General features: G+C 40.2%; 1 protein-coding gene and 1 pseudogene across 6 annotated transcripts in view; one reads left to right on the forward strand and one right to left on the reverse strand.

Moving 5' to 3' along the window:
- The window catches only part of PABIR3 (PABIR family member 3), a 62,653-nt gene that overhangs the window by 36,261 nt on the left and 1,730 nt on the right, over window positions 1-24,662 (reverse strand). For all 6 annotated transcript variants that reach the window (XM_081808222.1, XM_081808223.1, XM_081808219.1 and 3 more), the window contains 2 exons: window positions 20,216-20,294; window positions 5,077-5,139 (listed from right to left, as the gene is read on the reverse strand). In XM_081808222.1, the coding sequence (XP_081664348.1) occupies window positions 5,077-5,139; window positions 20,216-20,294 (142 nt within the window). The remainder of the gene's footprint in view (window positions 1-5,076; window positions 5,140-20,215; window positions 20,295-24,662) is intronic.
- LOC102742606 (annexin A2 pseudogene) lies at window positions 10,772-11,619 on the forward strand (annotated as a pseudogene).

Raw genomic sequence — 24,662 nt, forward strand, 5'->3', positions numbered from 1 at the left:
TTTTTTTTTTTTAAAGATTTTTTATTTATTTATTTGAGAGAGAGAATGAGATAGAGAGAGCATGAGAGGGGGGAGGGTCAGAGGGAGAAGCAGACTCCCCGCTGAGCAGGGAGCCCGACGCGGGACTCGATCCCGGGACTCCAGGACCATGACCTGAGCCGAAGGCAGTTGCTTAACCAACTGAGCCACCCAGGCGCCCCAACCTAGCTATTCTTATTCTTACTCCTCTTCAATAGGTAATGGGAAGCCATTATACCTTTTTGCACAGGGGAGGAAAAGGTGAAAATGATGTCTTCGAGAAGTTATCTTGGTGTTGGTTGTGGAAGTTGGATTGTACTGGCAGAGATAGGAAATCTCTTAGAATATTATTACGGTAATCTGGACCCAAGGGACAGAAGGAAGTGGGAACAGAGAGGATGTTGTCAAGGAAGAATTAATAGGATTAGATGCCTACTTAGATACAGGAGAAAATAAGGAAGAACTGAAGGTGAACCTAGAGCTTTGAGTTATTTTGATGTCATTATGGAAAATGAGGGAAATTGGGAAAGGAAGTTTAAGAAGTTAGTCTTTTAAAACAATGGAATAACAGTAAATCTTTTCAATACTATGTAAGGTTAGTATAGTCCTTCCATTTAATATTTTATGTAGGTGTTTTCCTGCAGTGAGAAGTTCAAAGTATTTTGTAATTTACTCAACCAACAAGAGCAATTTTTCCCAAAGCAGGACAGGATTTTGCCTGTTGTTCCTCCCACTGAAAGTCAGAGCATCAGCCAACATCAGCCATTTTGAGGGTTGTTAGTAAAAGCAGACTAGCTTGACTGTTTATTTAATTGTTTATATCTTGCCTATTTCCAAAACGGCTATGAGGTGCTTATAATGAAATACAATTGTTAAAATAAGGTCAAGAGCCATGCAACTGTCAAGGGCAAAGAGTACTATATGCTAGAAACCCAGGTTAAGGGGAGTTGCTGCACTTGAGTGCTAAACTTAGCTTTCAGGTTTTTAGGATCCAAGGTAAAAATGGAAATAGTAAGTTAGCCACTTGTGCTCTCTGAAGTTGAGTATGCCGGAAAGATTTTAGTTGCCCAGTGCTGGCACAGTGCTTAACAAATGCTTGCTGAAAGGATGAAACGATTGGTACACTAAGATCAAATTAAACATCTCTTCATAAAAAAGACTGGGTACTTCATAGGTTTCAAGGAAGACCAGAAAACTGAAAAACATATCACCGAGATCTAATGCCACCGCTTTCCTAGACTGTGGAAACCAAACTGTGGTATCTAGATGGCCCCTATCAGAATCACACCCTGCACTTCGGCTGGCACCATCTGTTTCAAAAGCTTCATTTCATAAAGTTCCCTTACATTTGTGTCTAAACCCAGTTTAATTTATCCAAACCAGGTTAAGATAAAACAAAGACTATAATATGTGTTGCTAAAGTTTACATTTGTGAAGACATAAAAGGACGAGATGCTAGAAATGCAGAGGTGACAGGCAAGTAGATAATCTGACTGATTTTACTTAAGGCACTGCTAGAAAAAGTCACATTCTTACTGGGTCTCAGTGATTTTATATCCTATTGAACAAGGCAGGAAATAAAGGTAAAGTTATAGAACCATATACTGTGAACAAACTGTTATGGGTGGAACTGTGTCCCCCTAAAATCTAGTATGTTGAAGTCCTAACCCCCAGCGCCTCAGAATATGACTTTACTTGGAGATAGGGTATTTGCAGAGGTAATCAAATTAGGATAAGGTGATGAGGGTGGGCCCTAATCCAATATGTCCTTATAAAAAAGGAGAAATTTGGAGACAGACATATGTGTAGGGAAAACACCAGCTGAACACGAAGATGGCTATTTACAAGCCAAGGACAGAGGCCTGGAACAGACAGACGCTTCTCTCACAGCCCTCAGAAGAAACCAATCCTGCCAACACCCTGATTTCGGACTTCCAGCCTCCAGAGCTGAGAGAAACTAAATCTCTGTTGTTTGAGTCCCCCTGTTTGTGGTACTTTGTTGTGGCAGCCCTAGCAAACTAATACACAAACTATTTCAGCAGGGTGGTTAATTATGTTTAGGGTTTTGGGATAGGGAACTAAAAGCTGAGCGCTTCCAAACCTCTTGAAACATAAACTTGATTGTTACTAGGAAAGGAAAATTACATAAAAAGAGTAGTTCCTGGGGCGCCTGGGTGGCTCAGTCGTTAAGCGTCTGCCTTCGGCTCAGGTCATGATCCCAGGGTCCTGGGATCGAGTCCCACATCGGGTTCCCTCCTCGGCGGGAAGCCTGCTCTCCCTCTCCCACTCCTGCTGCTTGTGTTCCTGCTCTCGCTATCTCTGTCTCTGTCAAATAAATAAATAAAATCTTTAAAAAAAAAAAAAAAAGAGTAGTTCCTGAACACTTAGGATGTGTTTAGAAAATTAACTTCCATGGTCATCACCTCATGATATATACATAAATCATCATGTTGTGCACCTTACACTTAGACAATGTTATATGTCAATTACATATCAGTAAAGCTGGGGGGAAAACAGAACATTAACTTCCAGCTTCATTTTCTCAAGCTCCCTAATGCCTAGAAAACAGCTAGTAGCCCCAGTTGAGAAAAAATTATGCACTAACTGCCTGCTAGGAAAGGGTTAACTTAAATCATACATTGACTTAAATGTTGACCCAGAACCTAATATTGACTTGGGCTGTGTGCTTATTTAAAAGTAAAAGAAAATGTAATCAAATCAGTTTATAGGAAACGCAGGGAACAAAAGAACATATTAAACACCACATGGAAACAGAATCAGAATGTGGGGCAGTCTACAGGACAAATGGCCTGGTTTCTTCAATAAATAAGTGGCATGGAACAAAAACCAGGAGGGGAAGGGAATGTTTTAAATAAAAGAGACCTGAGGGGCGCCTGGGTGGCTCAGTCGGTTAAGGGACTGCCTTTAGCTCAGGTCATGATCTCAGGGTCCTGGGATCCAGCCCCACATCGGGCTCCCCACTCAGTGGGGAGTTGGCGTCTCCCTCTGACCCTCCCCTGCCTCGTGCTCTCTCTCTCTCTAATAAATAAATAAAATCTTTAAAAAAGAGAGAGATCTGAAAGATCATGGTTGGAACATGTTTGAATCAGTAAAACAGACATTTTTGAGAACAGTGAGAATTTTAACATGGACTGGTTATTAGATGACATTAAAGAATAACTTAATTTTGCTAGATGTAATGATGGCATTGTGATTATGTAAGAAAAAAAGTCCTTCTCAGAGACTCATACTGAATGTTTGTGGGTAAAAAGAGATCAGGGATTTACTTTCAGGCATCCTCCCCAAAAGGTTAGTAAGTTCAACAGCTAAAAAGAAATCACGGTCAAAGAATGCATATAAAGAGGGGTGCCTGGGTGGCTCAGTCTGTTAAGCGTCTGACTCTTGATTTCAGCTCAGGTCATGATCTCAGGGTCATGAAATTGAGCCCTGTGTTGGGCTCTGCCCTGGGCATGGAGCCTGCCTTGGACTCTTTCTCTCCCTCTTCCTCTGCCCCTCACCCCCTCCCCGGCTCACGCGCTCTCTCTTTCTTTCTCTCTCTCTCTCTCAAAAAAAAAAAAAAAAGAATGCATATAAAGAAATATGCAATTTAAGATATCTATCAGACCATTAAGCTGCTGAAAATAAGTCTTGATTTTCCATTCAATCAGTACCCAGATTGAAAGCTAATATTATTTCTATTTTCCCATTTAATTCACTTTCTACTTGTGTTTCATTTTAAATGTTTATAACATATATTCTGTCACTATGGAAATAGACTGCTTTACAATTTACTGACCAGTTAAATTTTTCTTGATTTCAAGCTTCATAGTCAAATAGCAACATGTAATCAATTTTCAAAAATTTACCTTGATTTCAAGCTTCATAATCAAATAGCAACATATAATCAATTTTAAAGTACTGATCTCATTTAGGGGAAGCAACAAAACAAATTGCACAGATAAACCAGAGGTCATCTTATCTACTAATTTTAGGTTCTTTCCTTAAGAACTTCTAAAAGAGCTCCATACTTGCAAAGACAGTTAAAGAATGTTTTATCCACTAAAAAGTAAAAGAATCTTTTTCCCATACTTGTTTGCTACTGGATGACAGGCTGGACTTCAGGGAAGCCATGGTGTGAGAGGGAGAGAGGGAAAGGAAGCAGGAGTTGGAGTCCTAAACACCAGACTCCTGAGATACTATGGCTTCTGCGCCACTGACACAGGGAAAAGGTAGCTGGAAAGGAATCCAGTAATTTGGGGCTAGTTCTGGCTCTGACATTCACTAACTCTGAACACTGGGTAAATTACTAAATTTCTCCTGTCATGAGTTTCTGATCTTATGTTGTGAGATAAAATGAGAGCACAGATGTAAAGTACCTATTTTAGCGCTAAGTAAATAATAAGTGCTTCATAACAGTTAAGCTGCCCTTGAACAAAAATCTGCTTGTAGTTGGGTCAGAAAAATCCTACCACCTGTGGTGGAGTGGTGATTTGATCTTTTGAGTTCTGTGGCTAATCTTTGGATAATTAAAAGGTTTAACTGTGTATTAGGCATTTGCTATTAAACACACACACACACACACACACACACATGCACACGCATGCATGCACACATACACGCCTGCACAGAACATAAGCCAGTGAGGTACAATGTGTCCCTGAACTCAGATCACTAAGAAATGAACACAAAATGATAGCATAAAGGCCATTTCATCTGTCAAAAAAATTTCTTCACCTGACGGTTTAAAAAAACCATGATAACTATGGTCATTATGAACCTAAAAATTAATTTTCTTTTTTCTTTGTGATCTCTGAAAGAGGTCAGATTCAAGGCAGAAGAGCATATTGTCTTTCTGGAAACTATCAGTTTATTAAAATAGGTAATAACTCAAAGAAATATAGGACTCCTTAGTTGTTTTTTTTTAGAGGAACCATTACTAGAATTAAAAACAGAATCACATGTGACCTAATTTGGAATTACTGAACCACAGGTATTTTTTTAAAGAAAAATAAAGTTTTCTTTTTATTGAACAGCTATCAGTTTTGAAAGTCTTCTTACCTGTTTGATTTGATGAAGGCGACCATAGGAAGCACGGATGGGGATAGGAGAGGGTGACAAAAACTGAAATTTAAAATATAAAAGTCAATACCTAAGCTAACATAACATTGAATATTAATCATACTTCAATAAAAAAATAAACAGAAGTCAAGCTGGCTTTAATGTTTCTGACTAATTATTTCTAAACATTAATTAAGTCAATGTTGAATTACCTAAAATGTCTGAGTGCCTAATGCATGTTAGCAACAGTATTAGTTAAGCTTAAAATTAAAGAAATAATAAAAGATCCAACTGACTCTTGACTGAAAATTATACTAATCAAAAGTACATATATATAACAGAACAGAACAAAATAACTGAGTTAACATAAAAGATACCGGGCAGAACATCAACAGAACATTTTGTTTATCTCTACTTTCCCTTTCCCAAGTCACTGGATCTTGAAATCACCTCACTTTTTCTTGCCAGTTTTATCTTGCAAAAAACAAACAAAATAACCCCATCATGTATCTTAGAACCCAGCTGAAGAAACCACACTTTCATAACATGAAATGACTTAAGGCAGTCACTTCCAAGTAGCTCAGCACATTTTCTCTTGCTTGTTCAGATACTTGTCATTTAGACTACTTTCTCCTGTTCTGTCTTATCTCAAAGCTTATGAGGACCCACACAAGAGGGGAATGAAAGAATGGAGGGATTTAAAGCTAAGTGTGAAAATGAGGCTTGAAAAGTACCTTTAGAATTCATTTATCCATTCTACCTGTATCCTGGTTAGTTCTTGAAATGCCAGATAATGAATCTACCATATCTTACTTTTACATTATATCTTAAGAGCACACTGAGTTGTGCATTCAGAAATATTTAATGAGGTAAACCACTGTGCTAGACCCTGAGGATCCAAAGAGAAATAAAGCATTTTCCTGTCCTTGAGAAATTCAAAGTGTAGGTAGGAAAAATTAGGCCATAGGTCAGTGTGCCAGAACAAGTTATGATTCGTGGGAAGTCAAAGCACAGAGACTATATTTCTGCCTGGGGTTCCTGGGGAAGGCTTCATAGAGGAGGGTAGGAATTCAATAGACAGGAAAGAGGAAGCAGGGTATTTCAGGAAGTGAGAAGAGATGCTCAGGCAGAGGCATGTTTGGGGAACAGAGAGATTCAGGGTGGCTGAAATTTGGTACATGATAGGGCATGAAAGGAAGCAAATCTGGGGAAATTTGGCTGAAACCAGATTATGGATTTTGGACTTTAGTCTTTTGAGCCCAATAGGAAACCTAAAGCATAGATCCTTCTGAGTTCTTAAAACTCAAAGTATTTTAGGGTCACCTGGGTGGCTCAGTCATTAAGCATCTGCCTTCGGCTCGGGTCATGATCCCAGGGTCCTGGGATCGAGCCCCACATTGGGCTCCCTGCTTCGGCAGGAAGTCTGCTTCTCCCTCTCCCACTCCCCCTGCTTGTGTTCCCTCTCTCGCTGTCTCTCTCTGTCAAATAAATAAAATCTTCTAAAAAAAACTCAAAGCATTTTAAACAAGATCATATCTGTTTTAGAAAGGCAACCCTAGCAGCATATACAGAACAAAATGAGGGTGGAGGGAAGAGGGACTAGAAGCAGGATCAAAGGCCAGGTAAAAGATAATGAGAGTCTGAATGAAAAAGGGTGGGATGAAGAGAAGGAGGCAGACTGGAGAAATGATGAGAAAGTGAAAAGAGGGGTGCCTGGCTGGCTCAGTTAGTAGAGCACATGACTCTTAATCTCAGGGTTGTGAGTTTGAGCCCCATGTTGGGAGTAGAGATTACTTAAAAATAAAATCCTTAGGGGTGCCTGGGTGGCTCAGTCAGTTGAGCGTTCAACTCTTGATTTTGGCTCAGGTCATGATCTCAGGTCGTGGGATTGAGCCCTGAGTGGGGCTCTGAGCTGAGCACGGAGCCTGCTTAAGATTCTCTCTCACCCTCCCCCTCTGGCCCTCCCGCCCTGCACTCAACATGTGCTCTCTCTCTAAAACAATGAAAAATTAAAAAATAAATAAAATCTTAAAAAAAAAGAAAGAGTGAAAAGAGCTCAAGATTGGTCTGAAGTTCCTGGCTGAAACCCATGGATGGGTGGTAGCCAGGAAAGGCAGTAAGAGGAATGAGTTGGTGTGTGGGGAGAAGGTGAGTATTCAAAAAGGTGTGTTGGATATATAAGTATTTTTATGAAGTAGCTAGTCTGAATTTTTATTAGATTTTAAAATGTATCATGTGACTCTTTAAGGGGCATTTTCTCTCACCAGTTATATTTTGCTTAAGAAAGTGTTAAAACCACATGAGAGACTATGGACTCTGAGAAACAAACTGAGGGTTCTAGAGGGGAGGGGGTTGGGGGGATGGGTTAGCCCGGTGATGGGTATTAAAGAGGGCACGTATTGAATGGAGCACTGGGTGCTATACGCAAACAATGAATCATGGAACACTACATCAAAAACTAATGATGTGGGCGCCTGAGTGGCTCAGTTGGTTGGGCGACTGCTTTCGGCTCAGGTCATGATCCTGGAGTCCCTGGATCCAGTCCCGCATCGGGCTCCCTGCTCAGCGGAGAGTCTGCTTCTCCCTCTTACCCTCCCCCCTCTCATGTGCTCTCTCTCTCATTCTCTCTCTCTCAAATAAATAAATAAAATCTTTAAAAAAAAAAACTAATGATGTAATGTATGGTGATTAACATAATAAAATAAAATTTAAAATAAACAAATAGAAAGAAAGAAAGAAAGAAAGGTGTTAAAACCAGTTTGTTTTTTCTAATCATTTGCTAGAGGGTGGAGGCAACAGCCAAGGTATAGAAGTAACAACAGAAAATTCATATGAGGGGGGCGCCTGGGTGGCTCAGTTGTTAAGTGTCTGCCTTCGGCTCAGGTCACGATCCCAGGATCTTGGGATCGAGCCCCGCATTCAGCTCCCTGCTCGGCGGGAAGCCTGCTTCTCCCTGCTTTTCCCTCTCCCGCTCCCCCTGCTTGTGTTCCCTCTCTTGCTGTGTCTCTCTTTGTCAAATAAATAAATAAAGTCCTTAAAAAAAAAGAAAGAAAATTCATATGAGGATCACTGAAAATTCTCTACATCTAAATTACACTGGACAAGGAGCCATAATTACTTCATCATAACAAGTCACTCAGAAAAATAGGGCTCTTTAAGTATTTCAATATTTACTGGGCCCTTATTATGTTTAAGGAACTGTTTTTCTTACAGAGGGGAAGGAGAGATTAAAAGAAAAATAAGCCATAGTTATTACCCACAGGCACCTTACAGTCCAGACACGAGAGCTAATTATTATATAAGAGACAAGGAAATGAGTGTCAAATGGAGGCAAAGTAGGGTGGGGATAAAAAGCAAAGATTAAGTGAATGGGCACAGGGAGTGGGAGATGGGAGACAGGTAAGGCACAAGGTAGCGGCGTGAGTTGGGCCTCGTAGGGCGAAGAGTTTGACAGCATAAGCAAGAGAAAAGGAAAAGTGCTAGGCATGTTTTAGGAAACATGTTTTAGGAAAGGTTGTTAGTCCTGTGTGAGTGCAATGCGAGATGTCTCTGGAGGGATAGAAGATTCTGAGGCTGGGGCGCCTGGGTGGCTCAGTCGGTTAAGCATCTGCCTTCGGCTCAGGTCATGATCCCAGGGTCCTGGGATCGAGCCCTGCACTGGGCTCCCTGCTCAGTGGGAAGCCTGTTTCTCCCTCTCCCACTCCCCCTTCTTGTGTTCCCTCTCTCGCGGTGTCTCTCTGTCAAATAAATAAATAAAATCTTTAAAAAAAAAAAAAGAAGAAGATTCTGAGGCCAAGAGGGTGAAGATGCTGGAAAGCCTTGAATGCCACACTAAAAAAAAAAAAATTGAACTGTGGCAAAATTATCTACTTTGGTATACACAGATGAGCAGATTATACCTAACAGCACTGTCTATTTAACTTTGGATGAGACACACTCACATATTCATCGGCCCTGAGCCTGGTTCAGGCTCTATCCAGGATGGGTATGAAGAAGGAGTATTAGACAGCTAATGGCTGTTGACTGGCCAGAAATTCAGACTAGCCTGTACTAATCATGTTCCAGGGTTGATAGTTCAAGAAAATTCCTAATTTGGGGCGCCTGGGTGGTTCAGTTGGTTAAGCATCCAACTCTTGACTTTGGCTCAGGTCACGATCTCAGGGTTGTGAGATTGGGCCTCATGTCAGACTCTGTGCCGAGTGGGGAGCTGGCTTAGGATCTCTCTCCCTCTGCCTCTGCCTCTGCGCTCACACACTCTCTCTCTCTCTCTCAAAAAAAATAATATATATATATAGTTTAAAAGAAAGAAAATTCCTAATTCAAATCAATAAGGCTACTAGCTGACCTTTTTCACAAAAGTCAGCACTTCTCTCCATAAAACTTGCATAAAAGGGATATATTGGACATATGATTTGTTGCTATATGGAATAGTGCTATGAAAGATGTAACAAGAGTTTCTCTTTCAAGTGTCTATTTGTATGAAATATGGTAATGGTGATAATGCATGTCATATGCTTCACATAGTGCCTGGCACATAGTATGTGCTCAGTAAATGGTAACTATTACTATCACTACCACCATTATCAAATATTTCTAGAATCAATGTTTGATGACAAAAAAACAACAACTAGAATTATATATGGTAGCTTTATAAGACTTAGATATCTATTCCTTGCTACCCAGCATTCTTTATTATTTTTCCCATCTGATCTTTTGATTTACTTTTAATAGACTTTATTATTATTATTTTTAAAGATTTTATTTATTTATTTGACAGAGAGAGAGAGCGAGAGGGGGAACACAAGCAGCGGGAGTGGGAGAGGGAGAAGCAGGCTTCCCGCTGAGCAGGGAGCCCGATGCAGGGCTCGATCCCAGGACCCCGGGATCATGACCTGAGCCAAAGGCAGACGCTTAACGACGGAGCCACCCAGGCGCCCCTAGACTTTATTTTTTAGATCAGTTTTCCGTTCACAGCAAAACTGAGTGGACGGTACAAAGATTTCCTCTGCTCTCACATAAGCAGAGCCTCTCCCACTATCAAAAGCTGAACGAAAGTGGTAAATAGTTATAATAGATGAACCTACATTGACATGTCATTACTACCCGAAGTTCATAGTTTACATTGGAGTTCACTCTTTGTGTTATACATTCTACAGGTTTGGACATATGTATAATGACCCATATCCATCATTATAGTACCATACTGAATAGTTCCACTGCCCTAAAAATAAAAACCCTCTGTGCTCCACCTATTCATCCTGATCTTTTTTTTTTCAATAGAAACTGACTTACTTTCTTCTCATAATAAAGCAATACATGCACAGTATAAAACATAATAAATGGGAAAAAAAACCAGCAGCACCCACCATCCAGAGATGACCATAGTAAAGATCTCAGTGTTTCTTTTTCCAGAACTGGATCCTACTGCACAATACTATTTTGCAGTTTAGGTTTTTCTTTATAATTTTTTTGAGATTTTATTTCTTTGAGAGAGAGTGCATGAGTGGGGGGAAGAGCAGAGGGGGAGGGCGAGGGAGAGAGAATCTCTCAAGCAGACTCCATGCTGAGCGTAGAGCCTGACACAGGGCTTGCTCTGATGACCTTGAGATCATGACCTGAGTCGAAACCAAGAGTTGGATGCTCACCCAACTGAGCCACCTGGGTGCCCCATTTTTTTTCTTTATAATTTAATACATTCTGGCTCTGCATCTGAGGATGCTCACAGCTTTCAGCTTATGCACCAGCTTCTATCAAAATGTCCACTGGTCACGAATTCTGTGCAAACTCCGCTTGGAGGGTGACCACTCTACACCCCCAAATGCATACAGGTCAGTTAAAACATACACCAACTTTGATGTCAAGTGTAATGCTTTGAACATTGAAACGGCATCAAGACTAAAGGTGTGGATGAGGTCACTGTCATCAACATGTTGACCAACGACAGCAATGAGGAGAGACAGGATATTGTCTTCACCAACCAGACAAGGACCAAAAAGGAATTTGCATCAGCATTGAACTCAGCCTTGCCTGGCCACCTGGCCACCTGGAGAAGGTGATTTGGGACCTACTGAAAACACCTGCTCAGTATGAGGCTTCCAAGCTGAAAGCCTCTCCTATGAAGGTGCTGAGGACTGATGAGGACTCCCTCACTGAGATCATCTGCTCAAGGACCAGTTAGATGCTAGAGGAAATTAACGGTCTACAAGGAGATGTACAAGACTGATCTGGAGAAGGACATTGTTTCCAACACATCTGGTGACTTCTGCAAGCTGACGGTTGCCCTTGCAAAGGGTAGAAGAGCAGAGGATGACTCTGTCATTGATTATGAACTGTTTGACCCTAGATGCCTATGATCTCTAATGCTGGAGTGAAGAGGAAAGGAACTGATATTCCCAAGGGGATCAGCATCATGACCGAGCAAGTGTGTATCACATTCAGAAAGAATTTGAAAGGTACAAGAGCTACAGCCCTTATGATCAAGGAGGAGGTCAAAAGAGACCTGGAAAATGCTTTTCAGAGGCACCTGGATGGCTCAGTTGTTAAGCGTCTGCCTTCGGCTCAGGTCATGATCCCAGGGTCCTGGCATCGAGCCCCACATAGGGCTCCCTGCTCAGGGAGGAAGCCTGCTTCTCCCTCTCCCACTCCCTCTGCCTGTGTTCCCTCTCTTGCTGTGTCTCTCTCTGTCAAATAAATAAATAAAAAATCTTAAAAAAAAAAAAAAAGAAAATGCTTTTCAGAAACTGGTCCAGTGTATTCAGAACAAGCTCCCCTATTTTGATGACTGACTGATTCCATGAAGGGTAAGGGAGCTCATGATAAGGTCCTGATTAGAATCATGGTCACCCACAGTGAAGGAAGTGGACATGTTAAAAATTAGGTCTGAATTCAAGAGAAAGTATGGCATGTCCCTGCACTACCACATCCAGGAAGACAGTAAGGGCAACTACCAGGAGGTGTTGCTGTGCCTGTGGGGTGGAGCAGAATGAAGTGCAAACGTCCAAGTGGTGCTCCTGTGCTTCCAGCTAGCAGTTCTAGGAAATCAGCTTGCGACGAACAGCCCCTTGTGCCCATCCCTGTGAGGATGATGTTAGCGTTGCCCCCCACCCCAACTTTATTTTAGTTGCCTAGGCATTGTTTGGCTTTCCCCACTAGTATCTCCTTTCAGCCAAAAAAATGAACAGTTCAAGGAGTTGGAAGTGAAATCTATGATGTGAAACACTTTGCTTCTTGTGTATTGTGTTATAAACAGATGGATAAACTGAATTTTTACTGTAGAAACAAAACAAAAATAACTTAATACATTCCACATATCTTTCCATGTTAAAATTCACCTGCAACACCATTTTTATTTTTGTTTCTTTTTTTTTTTAATTTTTATTTTAAGTAGGCTCTACACCCATTGTGGGGCTTGAACTCATGACCCTGAGATTAAGAGTCACATGCTCTACGGACTGAACCAGCCAGGCACCCCACCTGCAACAGCATTTTTAAAGGCTGAATATTATACTATATGAATGTACCATAATAAGAAACACTCATTATGTGCCAGGCATGTCTTATCTCACTCAATTCTCACAACAACCCCATGACGTAGACATTATTATTGTCTCCATTTTAAAGATTAGAAAACTGAGGGCCAGAGAAATTAGGCAACTTGTTCAAGTTCATACAGCTAGGAATTGCTCGAACTGGGATTCAAACACAGATAATGAAAGCTCATTCATTTAACCTATTCCCTAACCATTCATATTTTTGCCACATTTTTTTGCTCACTCATAAATAATGCTGTGATAACAACCTCTAAGCTAATCTTTGCACATATCCTTAAAGAATTCTTTAGGAGAAATTCATAGAGATGGAATTTCTGGGTCATAATGCTATTGATACGCATTGCCAAACTGTCCTCCAGAAAGCTTATACAAATTTACTTTCTAGCAGTGTATGAGAATATCAATTTTCTTCTATCTCTCCAACATTAGATATTATTACTAATTTTAAAAAATTGTACGGCCATTCTTAAAGCATGCTATAAAAATAATCTACTTTCCAAAGCAAGTAGAAAATATTGTGATTTATCCACAGTTTGGGATATTCTCCCCCAGTGCTTCCCTTTATTAGCATTGATCACTGAGAAGCTGTTATACAGTGACATGAACCAAATCTGAAAAATATAGGTTTTCCCTTTAAAAAAGCCCCATCAAATACCCACACACATCTTTTGAACAAACAGAATGTTAATACATTTAATTCATGCTACTGATGCTCATATTGTTATCATTCAAATGCCCAGAAAGTTCACAATATAAAATGTGAAACACTCTAATTGGAAAGACATGCTAACCTGAACTTAAATATATACATATGCACTATATAAAGAAATTATGGTACTTTAGCTGTATTATGATATCATGTTATAAAAAACAAAAGAAGAGAATTGCGTGGTGTGGCAAACTGTCCCAAACTATGAAAGACTTCCTGGAAGAGATAATTTTTAATTGAAATCTAAGAGATGGGAAGGAACTGGTTAGTTTCAGATAAAGGTTTAGAATTTCCTACTGGAAAACTTTATCTAGGAAATCCTGAGAAGACTACCTGACTAAAATTAATGAGATCAACAGAAATGTAGTGTGAAATGTCTGGGGGAGGTAGGATTTGAACTTGAGCTATAGAATCATAAGCCACAAAATGTGGATTAAATATTGGACTTGGCTGATTTTTTAGGAATAACATGGAAAATTAATTGGAGAAAAGAAGGCTTCTAGAAGACAATCTCCCACAAATTAAGCACTACAGGTGGTTTGAAAGGGAATTACCTTAGATAATTTTTTAAAGATTTTAAAGAGAGAGAGAGCACAAGGAGGGGGAGCGGCAGGCAGAACAGGCAAGAGAGAAGCAGGCTCCTGGCTGAGCAGGGAGCCCTGATGTGGAACTTGATCCCAGGACCCTGGGATCATGACCTGAGACGAAGGCAGATGCTTAACCAACTGAGCCACCCAGGCGTCCCCAGATAATTCTTCTACATGAAACAAAATATTAAAATAGAAACAAAGCATTTTCTGAGAGGTCAATAAACCTCACTGGTGTCTTTTATGTAAATTTCTCATTGTGCCTGTTTCTCACACTCTGGGAGGGGAGAGGAGTCCTTGGGAGGAAGCAAGAGTACCAGTACCAAGGAATGAGGTCATGGGGGTGGGGAGGAGTAGGGGGCGTTGGGGAAGTGGGCTGGGTGAAGCGGATTATTCCCAAGCATTATCTTCAATGAAGGAATTAAGATAGGAAAGATCAAGCTTAGTTCCATTTAAAAGAGAAACCACAGAAAACTAATATTGTAAAGACATTAAATTCTTTGAAAAGAATTTTAACTTCACTACGTTTGCTATTTTTAACCCATTCCTTCTGTAGTTACTAGAGATAAAGCACTTAGAAAATCCTGAACAGGAGCTGTATGCTATGTTTATCAATGCCTCTTCCTAGTTCCTGCAGTGACTGATCCTGAACATGAACTGGGGAATGTAGGCTAGCAAGACAGAGAATAAAGCAGGGCCAGGAATGTATTATACACGCACTACTGGGTGGGCCATAAATTAAATTAGTTTGTAGTTGCCACATGAAAAGCAAAACCTAATCAGATAAATATCAGTAGCCATAAAATTAAAAGGGACAAATTGCTCAAGAAGAGCACAATCATTTCTGACAGGAAGATGAAAAATTTCTCCTGATTTTCTTGGAGTAGGAGGGGGTGGAGATGGAGAAGAGATGTGGCCGCCCCAAATTCAACAGAGGTGCCAGGAAGAGAATTCCTAGTGGAAGAGTGGGGAACAGGCACGGCAACCCTGGAGTTCTTAGGAGATACAGCGAAGGGATAATCAGGGGGAAGGCACGGTCCCCATGGTCAGAAGAGGGCCTCGGGTTTCTGCTCATCAGAAGTGGGATGGAGTGATTTTCTGAGAGTGCAGAGGAAAATATTGGAGCTTAATTAAGAAAATAATTGTGAGAGAACAGATTTTTACAAGGATTGGAAATATGCATCTTTATCTGCATGTTAAATGGCACCCATGGTTCTTCAGTGCCTTGTACCACTGCAATTTTTTCTAAAACACTTTTACCTACAGTGAAATACATGAAAAGTAGTCCTGATTTTGAAAAAATTTAATTGTGATAAAATATACATAAAATTTGCCATCTTAACCATTTTAAGTGTACAGTTCAGTAGTGTTAAGTATATTCATGTTGCTGTGCAACCAATCTCCAGAACTCTTCTCATCTTGCAAAACCAAAACTCTATACCCATTAAACTCCTCTCATTCCACCCCCACCCCAGCCCCTGGCAACCACCATTCTACTTTCTGTCTCTGTGAACTCTAGGTTCCTGCAGCACCAATTTTAAGGACAGTCTAGTATGGGAAAGGACCCTTACACTTAGGATTTATGTTATCACTCAACAATACGTGTATTTTTTCAAAAATGATGTTTCTATCTTGTAACGTGATATATCAGGACTTTGTTACTTCTGCTGAAAGCATTCTAATTATGTCATTCTCCCAGACAATTCAGCCTATTTATCCTGAAAGCAAGTATCAACCTACGTGAGTCTTACCATAATAACGAAGCGATACTTCGAGCAAAATAAAAGCCTATGCATTATGCTGTTACAGCAAGACAAACCAATAAGTCTTGAAATTCCCATCATCAAGTCCGTGTGAATGACGTCAGTTCTGCCAAACAGCCGTTCTGTAAGATGGTTTGTTTGGAACGTGTATCATATTAAATTGAACCTTACGCAAATTAAGAGCCTAGAATTCCTAAGGAAAATTATGCATTTAAAAAACTGCCAGGTACATGTTTGCTCTCTATATGTACTATTGCTAATAAAACGTCTAGTACTTATTGAGCGCTTAGTATGTGTCAGTGCTGTGCTGAGTGCTTTACGCTGATTTTTTTATATGCTATAAGCATTTTTTCTTTATATTTTTGAGAGAGAGAGAGAGCATGCATGAGCAGGGGGGAGGGGCAGAGGCAGAGGGAGAAGCAGACTCCCCGCCGAGCAGGGAGCCCGATGCGGGGCTTGATCCCAGGAGCCCGGGATCCTGACCTGAGCCGAAGGCAGACGCTTAACCGGCTGAGCCACCCAGGCGCCCTGCATTTTTTTTCTTTAGACTGTGGTAAAATACACATAACATAAAATTTATCGTGTTAACCATGTTTAAATGCACCAGTGCAGTAGCGTCAAGTATATTCACATTGTTGTGCTATGTGCTCTACGTTTTTCTCTTTTTCTCTTTCTTTCAGTTTTTCTGAGATATTTTACATCGATTAATGTACTCAACTTCCACAAAGCTATGAGGCAGATACTGTCACATTCCCATCTTGCGGAAGAGGAAATTAAGGCGCAGAAAGGGTAACGTGCATACAAATAGCCAAGCTAGTCTGTATGATGCCACTTACAGGCCCTCACTTCTCAGGCATTCTTCAACCCAATCCAATCTGGCTTCATCTCACCCCACCCCTCTCTCCACGGAACTTGCTTTCGAATACAAGAAATTCATTAATAATCTCCATTCTGGTAACTCAAAGGACACTTTCAGTTTTTATCATGTTTGACCACTTGATAGCATATAACTTAACACTTTTCCTTGTATTTTCATGGTACTACTAGTGATCTTTAAAGCTGTTTCCTATAGCCTCTTTTTTCCTTTTATACTCTCTCCATAGGTCACATCATTCATTCCCACAACTTTAAATAAGGATCTACTGATGATGCCTAAACGTGTGTCTCTAGCCCAGATCTCTATCCTGAGCTTCAAGCTAGTACAACTAACATCTCTACTGAGAGATCCCAGAGAACTTCAAACTGAACATGTCCAACAGTAAACTTATCTTCCCCTCTAAATCCACTTTTTTGCCAAAGTTTCCCCTCTTCTGTGGCCCCACCAGACCCATCACTTGCCCAAGTGAGAAGCCTAGTAGTCATCTTTGCCACAAGCATTGATCGCCTTCCATCAAATCTCTCAGCAATTGATTCTACCTTTCAAATATCTCATGAATCTCACTCTTCTCCACGTCCATGGCCATCACCGTAGCCAAGGTCACTGCACTTGCCTCCTGTGTGATCATCCTGCATCTCCTTTTGCCCACTTCCAATCTACTTACCACTCTGCAGCCAGGGTAATCTTTTAAAGATTCAAATCTGGTCATGTCAATCACAGACTCAGAATTCTTCAATGGCTTCACACTGACCTCAGGAGGACAAAGTGAAAAATCTTTAACATGACTTGGAAGGCCCTACGAGATCTTGTACTAATCCACATCTCCGATCTCATTTCTCACCACTTCATCTTTACATCCACACTGGCTACAATGCACTTCTTCCAAATTCTCTACACACTCTATTCTCGACCCACCACATTCCCTTTCATTTCCAGGCCTTCACACATGCCAGTTTTTTACCTGGAATCTTGTCTGCCCCTATGATCCATATCCCAAGCTGGCTAACTCCTACACAACAGTAAGAGCTCAACTAAAGGAGGTCATTTCCTACCTCAGCCCCTCATACTAGGTTAGATCTCTCTGGCAACTAGATCAGGGCTTAATACATAGGAGATTCCTAAAAAAATTTGTAGACTTGGCTGAGCAGAAAAGAAGAACGACTAGGTATGGAGGTCTTCGACATACAAGCAAGTGCTCAATAAATACCATTAAATGAATGAGTAAATGAGCGAGTGAATGGAAGAAGGAAGATTTGTTTAATAAACAATTCTATTTTTTCCCCAGTATAATATTGCATTTGTGGAAATAATATTGGATATCGTTCTACAAAGAAGAAAATAATCCAGTTTCTTTTTAAAATAATTTTTAAAAAGATTTATTTTTTTAGAGAGAGTGTGCATGCATATGGGGGAGGGGCAGAGGGAGAGGGAGAGGGAGAAAAAGCCTCAAGCAGACTCCACGCTGAGTGCAGATCCTAGCATGGGGCTTGATCCCACGACCCATATAATCACAACGTGAACTGAAACTGAGTTGGACGCTTAACTGACTACACCACCTAGGCACCCTCGAAAATATCCAGTTTCAAGATTAGGAGGCAAGGGTGGGAGGATGGGTTGGCCTGGTGGTGGGTATTGAGGAGGGCACGTTCTGCATGGAGCACTGGGTGTTGTGCACGAACAATGAATCATGGAACACTTCATCTAGAACTAATGATGTAATGTATGGGGATTAACATAAGAATAAAAAAAAAAAAAGATTAGGAGGCAATATTTTAAAATGGGTTCCAAGCTGTAACATTTCACTACAAAATCATGTAAGAGAAATCTATGAACAATTATATGTCAACAAATTAGATAATCTAGAAGAAATGGACAAATTCCTAAAAAAACACACAAATTACCAAACCGACTCAAGAGAAAAGAGAAAATCTCAACAGATCTGTAAACAAGTACAGAGATACAATCTGTTTCAAAACCCTCCCAACAAAGAAGTCTAGGACCGGATATGGCTTCACTGGTGAATTTTACCAAACATTTAAAGAAGAATCAATACCAGTCCTACTCAAACTCTTCCAAAAATAGAAGAAGAGGAACATTTCCTAACACATTCTATGAGATCAGCATTACCCTGATACCAAAGCCAGCAAAGAGACTATAAGAAAAGAAAACTACAGACAAACGTCCCTTATGAATACAGATGGAAGAATTCTCAACAAAATAATAGCAAGCCAAATCTAACAGTACATTAAGAGGATTATACAACAGAACCAAGTGGGATTTATCTCAGGAATGCAAAGGTGGTTCAATATAAGAAAATCAATGTAATGCATCATATTAACAGAACAGAGGGGAAAAAAAACACATGATCATCTCAATAGATGCAGAAAGCATTTGAAACAATTCAACATGCTTTCATGATAAAAATACTCAGCAAGTAGGAACAGAAAGGAATTTCCCTAACACAATAAAGGGCATTTACCAAAACCTATACCTAATATCATATTCAATCGTGAAAGACTGAAAGCTTTCCACCTAGGGAACAAGACAAGGATGTGTGCTTTTTTTTTTTTTTTTTGAGAGGGAGGATGGGGGAGGGACAGAGAGAGAATCTCAAGCAGGCTCCACGCCTGGCACGGAGCTGACATGGGGCTGGATCTCATGATCTGAGCCAAAATCAAGAACTGGATGCTCAACAGACTGAGCCACCCAGGCGCCCTAGGATGTATGCTTTCTGAAAGAAAAGAGAGGTGGTAGCTGAACAACATTGTAAATGCACTAAATGCCCCTGATTTGTATACTTTAAAATAGTTAACTGTATCTTATATGAATTTCACATCAATAAAAAGATTCATATAGTGAATCATTTGTTCGTTTTGGTTTACTGATCTACAAGCATATTTCCTATGTTTATAGGATAATTAGTAGATAAGAGTTATAATTTAGAGATTACATTATAACACCATGAAAAACAAACCTTATTTTCAATTCAAGATAAATGAGAGATAAAAGTTGAAGTAAAAGCCTAAAAACTACTCTTAGGAGAGCTTGCAAATTTTCCTCTCAAAATTAGAATGTTCTTTTAAAAATTGGAAGCCAGATGGTCTTATACATAAAAACAAATCTCAATGTTAAATCCAGATGGGATTTAAAAGTTAATTCTGCTGCAGCTGCAGCCAAGCAATCAAAACTGTAGTCAACGTATTTATTTTTCCTTCAGTGATGTTTAGAGCACTGTTTCTCAAATTGGGAACTTGTTGGAAATGCAAATTCTCAGGCCCTGCCCCACACCCCCAGAATCAGAAACTCTGGGGTTGAGGGCCAGTAGTCTGTTTTATTTTTTATTTATTTTTTTTCCCAAAGATTTTATTTATTTATTTGACAGAGAGAGCAAGAGAGCACAAGCAGGGGGAACAGTAGAGGGAGAGAGAGAAGCAGGCTCCATGCCAACCAGGGAGCCTGATGCGGGGCTCGATCCCAGGACCCTGAGATCATGACCCGAGCCGAAGGCAGACACCTAACCATCTGAGCCACCCAGGCGCCCCCAGTAGTCTGTTTTAACAAGCCTTCCAGGTGCACACTCAAGTTTGAGGACCACTAGTTAAGACCAATAGCACAAGTCTCGGCCAGTGAGGCTGCTACAAGCATTTTCTTACCAGACAATGTTGTGCCATAAACGTTGTGTTGTTTCTTGGAGTTGTTAACGTGTCAGCTTGGAACACCTGTGAGTTATCACTATGAAGAAAAAGAAAACATTTGAAATCCATTACAAAATTTTTTTTTAAAGAAATAAGGTTTCAAATACTCAAACAGCAATGCCATTAATGTAAATAGGTTCTTTGTGGAGACAGCTGTGCAGATGGAGAAATTAGAACATGCGCGTGCACACACACACACACACACGCACACAAAGCCTTAGTTGGCTGAGCCTAAACAAATCTCCATGTAAGGGAAGGAATTCTCAAGCATGCCACTTTACCGCTAATCATGCTACCAAGAATAAGAATAATTTATCGTGACCCTGGAAATGCATCATTTTCTGTGTAAACCTGTAACTAATTTAAATTTATGATTGCAGCTACCATGTGCAGTCCCAATTCCCTCTCAACTCTGAAGTTTTCACATGAACAAGAGGGATAATCAATAGCAGGAGTTAACAGAACGGAGATTTTCACAGATGTGTTTTGTTTGACCTACTCGGGATCAAAACGTTTTTAAGTTAGTTACACACACTTGAAATGCTGAGAGGTTTCACATAAATAATCCAGATTCCGGATTTCTAGCTTCTGTTGAAAATCTGCAAGCTGGGTCCACACTGGGCCACATTCCCACATGGCAACAAGAGACTGGAGCTAAGCAGCTGTTCCCTGCTTACGCAGGGGCTTGTCTTCCTCAGCTTCCGTGGTGCCTCGGCCCTATTTGAGCTTGGGACCCTGAACAAGTCTTTTCTTTTTCATGTCTTCTTTTTGTTTTAACTTTTTTATTTTGAAGGAGTTTAAGACTCACAAGACATTGCAAAAATACAGAGGGTTCCCATGTACCTTACACCCAGGTTTCCCCGATGACGTAAGAAGTCGTTAACACTTCCTTTTTTTTTTTTTTGCCACATCCAATCAGGTGCTAGGTCTCTCTTATAGCCATCTTATTCTTTTCAGACTCCTGGCCAAAAACCAATTCAAAGCCTTTGTACTTTCCTACGTACTCTGCAATAGTCTAATTTGTCCCTTCATCTTGCTTTTGTCCCTACGGCAGTCTACCTGCTCACAACTTTCAGTAACTCTTCATCGTGAGCTGAATTCAGTTACATTCTTTACAATGACATTCAAAGCTCGCCACCATTTAGCTCTAGCCTTTTGGATTTCATGGACTAGTAAAATTTCAAAACAAAATCTTGGCACAAACATACAGTTGCTAACCATCTTTCTTTTGCCAAGTAAAAAAATCCCACCATCTACCATCATTTCATTTATAAAAGGATATTTTGGTATTAAAAAAATTAAAACAACCTCAGGATAAAGTACAGTCCTGCCCAGGAAAAGACATTTGGCCAACTATATCACAAACGTATTTAAGTACTCTGCACTTAACTTTTTTAAAAACACGGGTTAGTGAAAAAGTCACCTAGGATCAGCACTGGTCAGTGGATGAATATCTGGGAGTCAGTGATCCAGGCACAGTTGACAAGCTCTCTGGAATACACCTATGTTTTTCCGTCTCCAAGCTTGTTCCATACACTTGGAATGCTGTCCCAGCTCTCTGGGTCCCCTCTTCCCGTCTGCTTCCTATCAATCCATCAGGACCCATCTCATATGCCTCCTCTCCAAGAACATTTTCCTTATCCCTCACCAATCCTGCTGTCATTTCTCACTCCATTCTTCGAATCTCCCTAGCACTTTCTTTCCCTCCCTATGCATAGATCTTACTCCATCATATATTTAAGTCCTTTGATTATATATTTGCCCTACTAAATTAAAAGCTTATTGGGTCGAGATACATCTTTGCAGCATGGTAATGTGTATATAACAGGCAGTAATTCAATATTTTATGAGAGGATGGGTGTATACATGGGTCTAAGTTTTACTTCATTTTCCAGAAATTTTCCCCTACAAGAATAGGAATGGATTCTAGCAATCATTATAAGAAAGTTGGAGGGTCACTAATGAGTTACATATTTCCACTTTTTTGTACGTGGGGGGTAATTCTTAAGGCTGGCAATTATATTCTCGCCTAAATTTTTGTCTGTCAATTTAATGACTATAAATGAAAAAAATCATTGAGGAAGCATATATTTCAATTGGTAGGCATCATTCAACATGAATTCATAAAATCCCAGGTGATATCTACAACTGAGTTAAGGAGCTCCAGTGGCGCAATCGGTTAGCGCGCGGTACTTATACAACTGAGTTAAGTGCTACAACTTAGAAAAAGTGATAACTAGATACATGTTCAATGCTCCACATCAAATGATCAATAAGCATAAATATGCTTATTTATGTCTAAATATCTAAACTGCAATATGTTTATGCCAGTTATATTCTCAAAGCAATCATTCTCTATGGCCACTATTCTCTTTCCAGGTTTGTAAGAATTTAATAAAACAGATGGTTGGCAAACTTCTGCAAAGGGCCAGACAGTAAATATTTTGGGCTTTGTGGGACATCCAATCTCTATGGCAACTACTCAGCTCGGTTACTATAGTGGGAAAGTGGCCGTGGACAATAAGTAAGCAAATGGGCATGGCCATCTTCCAATAAAACTTTATTTACAAAAATCAAGTGGCAGGCTGGATTTGGCCTACAAGCAGTGGTTTGACTTTCAAACAGTTTAAATGCAGGATCAGGCTAGAGGTATTTACAGGGGGAAGGCAATGGCAGAAATCCCAGAACTTACTCTCTAATTCTCATTAGGGCCAGAGAAGTGAAAGAAAAAAAACCTACTATCTTTAAACAAAGTTATTGACACCAATAGTGAAGTCAGTTAAGTAGAGGGCTAAAGAGGATAAAGAACCAAGAGGTTCAAAACTTTTGACATTGGTATTTTTATTAATACAAGATGTACACAAAACAGTGTAGGAACTTCTTTAAAAACAGTAATACTTGTATTAAGGAGTTTATATTTAAGGAACAAATTTCTGCAAATGCTGGTGCAGAGAGATTGTGTTTATATACAGGAAGCATCAAGCAAAATTGGAAAATTACTTGAAAGAAGTGCAACAATTATTTAGTGAGCGGTGAAAGAGGCAAGGCAACAAGTATTAGAGACTCAATTAAGTGAAAGTGAGGGAAGTGAGCAGTGTACATATGCAACTGAAAAGAATGGAGGTGAACATGAATTCCACAGAGGCCTTGTGTAATTCTACTCTAAATTGTTCTCACTTCCCTGACCACATCCTAAACTGGCCACAACGGCACAAAATCTGCCCTCAGGAGATCATTTGGCCAAGTTCCCTGACCTCAGGCATGTCATGTATCATCTTTATGCTACCTTTTTTTGATAGACAAGAGTCCCTGGACTTGGTCCACCTTGCAGTTTCTTTATCTTTAACTCCTATTAGGTAAATATGCAGTTGCCTCTTACCTTTCTGTACCAATTTCACTTCATCCATCAGGAGCTTAAGCTACAGAATCTGACACTGTAACTATACTCTAATATGATAAAAAATAAAAAATTTAAGTCCTGCAGAACAAAACAAAGCATGAAGGGATAACTGCCATCACTCTCCTTGCTAAGACTGTTTGCAACTTGTTTTTTTTCATTTCATAAAGGCTTCCAATAAAACCAACATTCTCCCCAAGTCTTTTCTTCTAGCAGAGCGGGTTCATAACAATTCATGTTCTCATACAACAGGATTAGAGTCAATCCTGAATTTGTAGAAGTTCTTGTTTTCAGCCCAACATGCAGAGCTGCTGCCCCTTTATTTCTCTGCCTATTAGAAAAGATCACGTATTTTTTTTTGTTAATCTTAGTTAGCTTTTCCTTTTGTATACTATATTCTTCTTTATCTCAAATGACCAGAAAGCTGAATTTGGTTAGAGTTAATAAACTTCGAAGTTGAGGGGCACTGGCTGGGCAGTCGGCTAAGCGTCTGACTCTTGGTTTCCGCTCAGGTCGTGGGATAAAGCTCCGAGTCGGGCTCCATGCTCAGCACGGAATCTGCTGGAGTTTCTCTCTCCCTCTTCCTCTGCTCCTCCCCCCGACACTTGCACTCTCTCAAAAATAAACAAATCTTTTTTTAAAAAAAAAAGCTTAGAAGTTGATTAGTAGTGGACAAATCACTAGCTTAGGAATCAGGAGACACAGCCAGGACACACTGGCTCTATTACTATGTCATTTTAGAGACTTATGGGCCTCAGTTTCCTCATATGTTAAATAAGGAGGGTAGATCTGGTCTCTGAGTTCACTTCTTTTTTTTTTTTTTTTTAAAGATTTTATTTATTTATTTGAGAGAGAGAGAATGAGAGAGAGCACATGAGAAGGGGGAGGGTCAGAGGGAGAAGCAGACTCCCTGCCGAGCAGGGAGCCCGATGCGGGACTCGATCCAGGGACTCCAGGATCATGACCTGAGCCGAAGGCAGTCGCTTAACCAACTGAGCCACCCAGGCG

This window comes from Leptonychotes weddellii, chromosome X (assembly GCF_054177405.1).
Source record: "Leptonychotes weddellii isolate Sample4059 chromosome X, ASM5417740v2, whole genome shotgun sequence".
In the NCBI taxonomy this organism is placed as follows: Eukaryota; Metazoa; Chordata; class Mammalia; order Carnivora; family Phocidae; genus Leptonychotes; species Leptonychotes weddellii.